General features: G+C 39.1%; 1 protein-coding gene and 1 pseudogene across 1 annotated transcript; one reads left to right on the top strand and one right to left on the bottom strand.

Moving 5' to 3' along the window:
• Positions 1-527: 527 nt before the first annotated feature.
• On the top strand, positions 528-4,318 carry LOC113018463 (zinc finger protein 239-like; annotated as a pseudogene).
• A 1,373-nt stretch (positions 4,319-5,691) lies between these two features.
• On the bottom strand, positions 5,692-7,296 carry LOC113018462 (uncharacterized). Its single transcript, XM_026161523.1, has 7 exons — positions 7,286-7,296; positions 7,098-7,180; positions 6,889-7,000; positions 6,489-6,577; positions 6,202-6,374; positions 5,862-6,038; positions 5,692-5,764 (listed from the first exon to the last, which is right to left on the bottom strand). Exons 1-7 carry the CDS (start codon positions 7,294-7,296, stop codon positions 5,756-5,758), a joined length of 654 nt encoding a protein of 217 aa, XP_026017308.1. The 3' UTR covers positions 5,692-5,755.
• Between the last annotated feature and the right edge of the window lie 1,495 nt (positions 7,297-8,791).

The following is an 8,791-nucleotide window of genomic DNA, read 5'->3' as shown; positions in this document are numbered from 1 at the left end:
CTGAAAAATCTGTTTAGAACAGCGTACTATGTTGCAAAGAGTGAACTACCACTGGCACGATTTAGCAGTCTTTGCAAACTTCAAAAAAGCAAATGGCCTCGATCTTGGTTCCACTTGCCTCTTACCTGTGACTTCAGTGGAAATTTCAAATTCAGGATCTGACACAGACTGATTCATGTTCTACACAGTTCTTACAAGTTCATAGAAATTTCTGTTCAATTAGAACCAAGTATTTGAGTTGTAATTTTTATACAATGTTGTAATTTGTTTTTCCAAAATTTTATGATTAATATTTTGTTTCTGTTACAATATTATACTTTAATGTATAATATTGTAAAGGAAACAAAACAGGAAACAAAACATCAATCAAAAAATTGCTCTCTTTTTTATTTGGGCTACTTAAATTTGATTTGGGCTACCAAATACCCTTCCCTGCCCGAAGGGTTACCAGGGATTTTGAGATTTTGCGAGCCCTGCACTGAGGAGTGTAGTAATGTTTATTTGCTCTGCTTCTTTTTGTCAGGGATAAAATATGTCTATATACTTTTTGTGTCCCAGCTGAGTAAAAGGAGGAGAAGAGTCTGGTGGAGCAGCAGAAGGACAATTTCAGCCAGTTGGACTCAGCTCAGCCACTACAGAGGAAACAATGACTTCAACACAAAAGGTGAGAAAAACATCACAGTTACACTGTTATTGAAACTGTGTGTGCAACTGGTTGGTTTTTAAAACACAATTAACAGCAGCTTTGTCTTTTGCATCCTGGGCTCCTCCATATATACAGACTCTACATTCACAACCAAAAACCACAGAAGTTAGAAGAAAATGCAAAGATCATATTTTATCAGCACATATTGAAACAACAATATCATCAGTTGAACTCAAAATATTTTATGAAGTAAAAGATTTTCTCCACTTATATATTTCTTCAATAATGTAATTTTCATTACACCTCTCATTGTGTCACATCATTGTAATGTGATACTATCACCAGAAGGTGGTGCTAACACACCAACAATGTGTTTGTTGACATGTTTGTTTCCACTGACGGAGGGAGTTTCAGTTCGTTCCACGACTGCATTTCACTCACTGCCTGTTTGTATCTCTGTCACTGCAGGACCAACATGGAGCAAGAAGTCAGCGCTCTCAGGAGGCTGACAAACGTCAAAGAAAGGGAGAGAAATCCTACAGCTGTGATGAGTGTGGGAAGGATTTTACCCGGAGTGACAGCCTAAAAACACACCAACTCATCCACAGTGGAGTTAAACCTTACAGCTGTGAGTTGTGTGGAAAGTCTTTTACCCTGGCTCGAATCTTAAAAAAACACCAACTCGTCCACAGTGGAGTTAAACCTTACGGCTGTGACTTGTGTGGAAAGTCTTTTATCGAGGCTGGAGCCTTAAAAAAACACCAAGTCATGCACAGTGGAGTTAAACCTTACAGCTGTGACTTGTGTGGGAAGGATTTTGCCCGGGCTAGAGGCTTAAAAATACACCAAGTCATCCACAGTGGAGTTAAAGCGTACAGCTGTGACTTGTGTGGGAAGGATTTTGCCCGGGCTGAAAGCTTAAAATCACACAAACTCATCCACAGTGGAGTTAAAGCGTACAACTGTCACTTGTGTGGAAAGTCTTTTACCCACGCTCAATCCTTTAAAACACACCAACACGTCCACAGTGGAGTTAAACCTTACAGCTGCAAATTGTGTGGAAAGTCTTTTACCCATTATCAAAGCTTAAAATCACACCGTATCGTGCACAGTGGAGTTAAAGCACACAGCTGTGAGTTTTGTGGTAAGGCTTTTGCTCAAAAAAACAACTTACAGAGGCATCTAGTTACCCATTCTGGAATTAAGGCGTATAGCTGCAACTTTTGTGGAAAAAGTTTCAGCGACAAACACTACCGAAATGGTCACCTACGGATTCACACTGGAAATGATGTTTCCCGCTGTGATCAGTGTGGGAAACTGTTTATAACAGACGCACAGTTACAACTACACATGTTTAGCCACACTGAGGAGAGACCTTATAAATGTGACCTGTGTGAGAAGACTTTTAAATCTCCACATCACATGAGAAACCACCGACGGATCCACACCTGAAAGTAACTCTACAAGTGCAGTTACTGTGAGGCTGTATTGATTTTTTTATCTTGTAATTGTAACCCGAGTGTTTGGAACAAGTCTGATCAGTAAACTTACGGAGTTATACTGAATGAACTGTTTGGGGAAAAATGAAGAGTCATTTTTGTTCAGTAAACTCAGTCTTATAATGTAAACAGTAAAATGTAATTGGACGTTGGCAGAGATGCTCTTTGTTTCAGGCAACATTGAGGATAAAAATAAAAAAAGCAGAGCAACACAGATGGATCCAGTTCTCAACCCTGTCGTCACTGTGGTGGTGGGAAAGAGTTTCTTTTTAACCTTTGAGGAAAAACCTCCAATCATCAACGGGACCTAAAACCACATCAACGTAGCCACACTGGAGACAAAATGAAGTACTGCAAAGAATGTGGGAGAGGCTTCCACACACAAGTACATTAAAAATACAAAACTCTTCCACAGTGGGGTCAAAAAGCACATCTGTGACCAGTGTGGGTCATCCTTCACCACTGGACATGAGCTCAATGAAAAAGCATAAGCGAATCCACACAGGAGAGACACCATACAAGTGCAGACACTGTGACAAAAGCTTCTCACAATCAGGTCATCGTAACAAACATGAACGTACACACATGGAAGTGAACTTCAGCTGTGACCAGTGTGACAAGAGCTTCAGGAATCTCAGTTCATACTCCGAACACAAACGATCTCACACTGTAAATAAACTGTTTCACTGTTACCAATGTGCAAAAACCTTCACTTCATTATCTGCTCTGTGCAAACATCAGCCTGATCATGCAGGACTGAAATCACTGGATCACAATGAATCTGAAGAGAGAGAAAGATCCTCTTCTGGTTTCAGGGTCAGACTTAAAAACCTTGAGATCAGGCTCCACAGAGTTCAGATGGAATCTCCTGTAAAGAGTGTCAGCTGATGTCACACTTGGATCTGATGAGGTAGCTCTGATTTCTGGACCTGCAGTGAATAATCCTGAATGTTACATTTAGGAAGCTTCATGTATAGATATGTATATCAAGTTTATTTTTTCCTTTGAGGGATTTTAATTCTCTAAAATGTTATCCCTGTTACATTTTAACCTTTGTTCCCTTAGGACACAGTAGTGTTTAGTAGTTGTACTTGTTACTGTATTATTAAAGTTATAGGAATGTCTTTTTTACCAAACAGACTTTGTATCAAAATTGCAGATATGGATATATATTTCAATTTCTTTCATTTGAACTTTCTTAGTGTTTCCAAAATTACCTTCTTTTTTTTAAATGCATTCATTTAATGTGTGTACCTCAGTTAAATTTAAATTCTTCATTCATATTTAAACTTTTGCTGATTCTTCTCTTGAACCTTTTCTCCCAAAATTGCAAATATTTTCACAGCAGGTGCTCTTAAAACTTCCAAAATGAACTAAATCTGTCCACCAGCTTTGAAACAACACCTGCTGTGACTTTATGTCCAGAAAAAAGAAACTCAAGTTAAACTGGTTTTGGGCTGTATTTCCATGTAATACCAGTTTGTACCAGAAGATGGAGCAGTGAGTCAGAGTAACCTTTATTCAATTAGGCAAAGACCACATTCGTATTCACAGTGGCAGCAAAGAACTGTTACAAGATCAAAAATTCAAATTCTATTAAACCTCTATTTTTGGCTCCTCCTTTCACTTTAGTGTGTTTACTGTGTTCTTGAAGTCCACATGTTTTTTTTTTTTATGAATTCATTTTGATCCACATGTTCTGCAGCCTTTTTCTTGTTGATTTGAAGTTTGTATTATGAAATCGTGATTTGTTTTGATCCTATATTTGATGAACTTTGAAAAATAAAGAAATGGTCTCACAACAAGTAGTTTGAGCCCTGATTTCAGATTCAAAGTAATTTAACTGTTTTCAGTGGTACATGTGGAGCTTTATCACAGGAGGAGACTTGGCTGTTCTCCACTAACATTGAACAGGGTTCCTGCAGCTCATTAAAAACTCTGAAATGATCTTCAAGGACAAAGATGTTTGATTTTTCTTAAAAACAAGATGTGGGCATGAAGTTTTCACAGAGTGTGTTTAAGATGCATTGTAATGAACATCTCACACAAGGCAGATGTTCCTGCATTGCAACAGCGGTTTGCAGATGTGTTCTTCCCCCTGCCCAGCTGCATGACTCTCATGGAGCACCACTTTGAAATGCAGCCTGGCGTGAAAGTGCGTTCATGGCCCTAGATGTTGCCTGAGCACAAGAGACAAATTGTGCAAAAGGAATTGGCTGAAATGGTGAAAATGCTGTTATCATAGGATGAAATGAGGATTTGTTCCTCAGTGTTTGGTCTCCTATGCTTACCTTTTCTCCAGATGATTTGTCGCAGCTGTTGAGAGGGGCCGGTCGTCTTTAAGGTGCTTCCAGGTAATTAAGAAGTGAGTGCAGGGATTTAGAATAGAATAGAATAGAATAGAATAGAATAGAATGCCTTTCTTGTCACTATACAGTTGTACAATGAGATACAGAGCATCTCCTACTCAGTGTAAACATGCTTGGGGGGGTACAGTTCTGCAGCGCTATGTACATATGGACAGTATTAACATAGGGAAAAAAAAAAAAAAAAAAAAAAAAATATATATATATATATATATATATATATATTGAACTAGTAGCTCAGTGTTCCAACATTCGAAAGAAGGGACTGCTCTCACAGCTAGAGATTGACGAGGTACAACACAAATGCTACGGCAAGGAGGAGTCAGGACGCCAGGTCAGGGGGGAGATATCATCACCCCCACCCGAGATTGGGTACATAGCCCCAAGTGCGATAGGAGAAGGATCGTTGAGTGCGAGAGGAACTGACCTGAAAAATAGGATCATGGCCAAGCTTGAAACCTGGATGCCCCGTAGCCGGTTACCAAGATTACGTGAAGTACCCTCAGAAGGTCTACTAGATGATGTTAATGCAGCACTACGGACGATACCTACAACCACGATTACCGACACTAACAAGCTGATATCCCAGATAGCAAGAAAACATTGAAACAATGTTGAGTCAATATCAGGCTGTGTCATTGAATCAACGTTGAAGTGTGACGTTGACCTAACGTCACTCTTGCACCCTTTTTTAACGTTGAAACAACGTCAGGTTTTGATGTTGAATCAATGTTGAAACCTGACATTGATTCAATGTTATATTTTCTAATACTGTTGACATTGAAACAATGTCAGATTCTGATATTGAAACACTGTTGAGCTATGGTGCTGATTTTCCACCTCTTTCACACAGTTGCTTTTTATTAAAACAACAGTTAAATCATGACTGGAAATCTACCTCTCTTTATAGGTATTTTAACCAATACTAAACTACTGCATCAATATTAATATCCTAAAATAAGAAAGCATTGCATGTGATGTAACAGAGAAAAAAAAATAAACCAAAAAAGGTCAATAGGCATGTTTCGTTTGCTAAATACTTTATTAAAAGACAGTTTCCTATTTACGTTTATATGATTCACAGAAGTTTGTAATTTTTACTCCGGGATGGGGATGCATGATGTGCGTCCTGCACCACCCAAACGATCTGGGTGATATCGGAGCCATTTCTGCGTATCGGAGCCATTTCTGCACTGCTTGTGCAAAGACAAACTCGGACATAGAGTTTGCCCCTAACTGCTGCGTCAGGCCATCTAGGACAAAAAAGACTCCATCTCCAGATTAACCGGACATGAAAGTCTTGTTATTAAGAAAGACAAAGTAATATACCATAAAAATGGTAAAACTTACCAAATATGCATCTGCACAGCGCTGTATCTTTAAATGCCCTTTTTTGCTTTGTCTGGTCCTTGGTTTTTCCCCTGCCCAGTTTAGTACCGAGGCCAGCTCGTTTGTAATGGCATAAGCCATTACACGGCGGACTCGCACCTCCAGTGTGGTCCCTCCAATCAAGGCAAAGCGTCTCACCTATAGACACATTTTAAGAGATGGAATTAGCGTGTCTCATGTCTTAAATGTGTATGCAAGTGCTTGTGTGTTTAATCAACAAGCAGTTGTTATGTATTTAAATCACATCTGACAGCTATTACACTTTATAGTTACAAAGTGTACATAACCTTTATATACTTACCATTGCCTTATTTGCCTCTTGTGATTGAAGAGCTGGCTCTGCATTGTTTAGCTCCTCAATGTTGTGCAAGGGCAAATCCAGAGGCAGTACCCCAGCATCTACCGATTCATTGCAGCCGGTATTGCGGATGGCTCTGACCTCCTCACGGAGTTCGTTAACAGCTCTCGTCAGGTCTGACAGAAAAAGATAATTTTTTTTTTAAGTATTTAAGAATACATACAACTTATCAAAAGTTTCCTTGTGTCACACACAGATATGTACAAAGACACTAGACAGTATTTTATTACCTGGTATTTTCACTCGAGGGGCCTGGGGAAACCATTTCTTTGTGGGCTGCTCATCCTCTGAGTCACTATATGTGTACAGGGGATTTGGTCTAAAGAAAAAAAGTTGAAAACGGTCATAAGTAATTACAAATGTGCTTTTGGAATATTTTTTCCTAAAGTTACAGTTTGATTTATAACAACACAAACAGGAAACGGAGATGTGCAAGAAGGTACAGTATACAAGGAATTTTTGAAGTGCACAAGTGTACACGGCTTTGCATTTATAAAAAGTTTACAAGCTTCCACTTTTTGGACTATATTATGTGGTGATATTGCAGTATGCAAGCTCCACATGTATAAAAGACAAGATCATAAATTCTTAGCAATCAAAGATATGTTTGTGAAATAAAAACAGTTTTACTTGTGCTTTCTTTTATGACTGGTCTGAGTTTCAGCTTCGGACTGAAGGTCAGACGTGTCACAGTGTTCACTTAGATATTTCTGAAGACTGCGTTCTGCTTCGTGAAATGTGTCTGGAAGTACAAACACAATGTATGGCCAGACATAAATTAGGACACGAAAAACTTGTTATTGTTACATGTATACAACACCAATCCAGATGATACCCACCATGGCTTATTAGAAGTCGGACTGGTGCATAGGTGAGCCATGTTGCACCAGGATGAACTCTCCTCTTTACTGCATCGTGGATCCTGAATGTGTCTCATGGAGGATATGGAGGCCATGACAATTTCTCCCCATTTATCCTTGATCTAGGGACTATTTCTGTACCACCAGTGCTAAACTGCACAATGCACCAGTCTTTCATTTTTATCTTTTTTTTAATTTGGAGTCCTTTTTTGCCCTGTCTAGGATAAACAGGAAACAGATAATTACAATATATTTCATAGTCACTACAAAACTTGATCTATTGATTGAACTAAATAATAAATAATAGCTTAAAATGTATATAGGCAACAATTACAAGCAAACCCGTATATGTAAGCATTTAAACACTGAAGATAATAAAATTAACAGTATTTTGTATAAGTCTGCCATTGTAGGAATTCATAGCACCGAGACAAAAACGTGGCGCACAGTGTGGCGTCAAAATAGGCGCACACCTTTGACGCTGCGTTTTCTCCGTCTTCCTCGTCCACACGTAAATGCTAAACGCAGTTTACGTGTGGACAAAAGGTGCAAACGCAAGTTAGGTGAGCGTGCAGCGTAAAGTTTGAATTGAGTGCGAATCGAAGCGGGTGCTCACCAATCATTAAAATTAACAAAGTCATTGAACACATTTATACAGTTACCTTTACGCTTATCAATCATATATCACAGATTTACAATTTTTTGTAGTACTATGCTGAAAAGCAACTACAGAGCGAAAGTCTGGGTCAAGCGCCGAGGCGACGGCAAGAACAAAGGAACCCTCGAAGCGTTAAAGCTAGCTTTGTAAGGGAAGATAACGGAAAAGTATGAAACGAAAATGTTTTCTTTGTTGATAGACTTTGTTTGCAGTGCAATTTATTTGTTGCCGGATTGTAAGATGAAAGTAGACACAATTTCGGGCTCCCACATTTTATCCGAAACTTTACATTAACAAGTTTTTTTGTTTTGTTTTTTTTTACTGTTATTCAAATGCAACCGTGGAAATAATGAATAGAACAAAAGTCATTAATTCTTACCTTATACTAATCGTGCTGCAGGCCAGTGCAGTGCATGAACTGATGCCTTCTCCGGTCAATTCCGCTGAGAGTAAATCTAATGTCCCGCTCTACTGTACAAGACAATGGTTACCTGGAGGGATGTACCAATGTGATAGGGGTGCTGCGGAATAGTCCAAGTGGTAGCAGCTTTAATTTCCCGCTCAACCATAAATCGATGGTTTTTCAACGTGATTGTTGTCACCTTGTCAACTATAAATAGATCAACAATCAACGATGACAGAACAACAGTGAATCAATGTTATTTCAATGTCAGTGTCAGGTTTCATCAGTATTTCAATGTTGTTTCAACATTGGTTTTGTGTTGACATTTCAATCCTGACAATTCTGATGGTTCAGATGGAAAATCAACATCTGTTCAATGTCTCCTTGCTATCTGGGATACAATACGGCAGTGATCAGTGAAATGCTTGGCTACAAGTTGAACAGCCACAAGGGGCAGTACCCTCCATGGAGAAGGAGGCTAGAGGGCAAGATCAAAGTAGCACGGAGGGAGGTTAGCCAACTAACGGAGTTGCAGAAAGGTGCGACAAAGAAGGTGCATAAGAAATACAGCAAGCTGTCCATACCCGAGGCCTTGGAAACTGCCAAGCAAAG

This window comes from Astatotilapia calliptera, unplaced genomic scaffold (assembly GCF_900246225.1).
Source record: "Astatotilapia calliptera unplaced genomic scaffold, fAstCal1.2 U_scaffold_9, whole genome shotgun sequence".
Taxonomy (NCBI): domain Eukaryota; kingdom Metazoa; phylum Chordata; class Actinopteri; order Cichliformes; family Cichlidae; genus Astatotilapia; species Astatotilapia calliptera.
Note: the sequence above shows the minus strand (reverse complement) of the source record. Positions and strands in the feature narration are given on the sequence as shown.

Bases quoted from the DNA above. Each gene is read 5' to 3' on its own strand.
- LOC113018462 (XM_026161523.1), bottom strand. The intron at 7,001-7,097 runs GTGGGTATCATC...TTGTACTTCCAG, and splicing joins CCGACTTCTAATAAGCCATG to ACACATTTCACGAAGCAGAA. The intron at 6,039-6,201 runs GTAAGTATATAA...ATGTGTCTATAG, and splicing joins AAGAGGCAAATAAGGCAATG to GTGAGACGCTTTGCCTTGAT.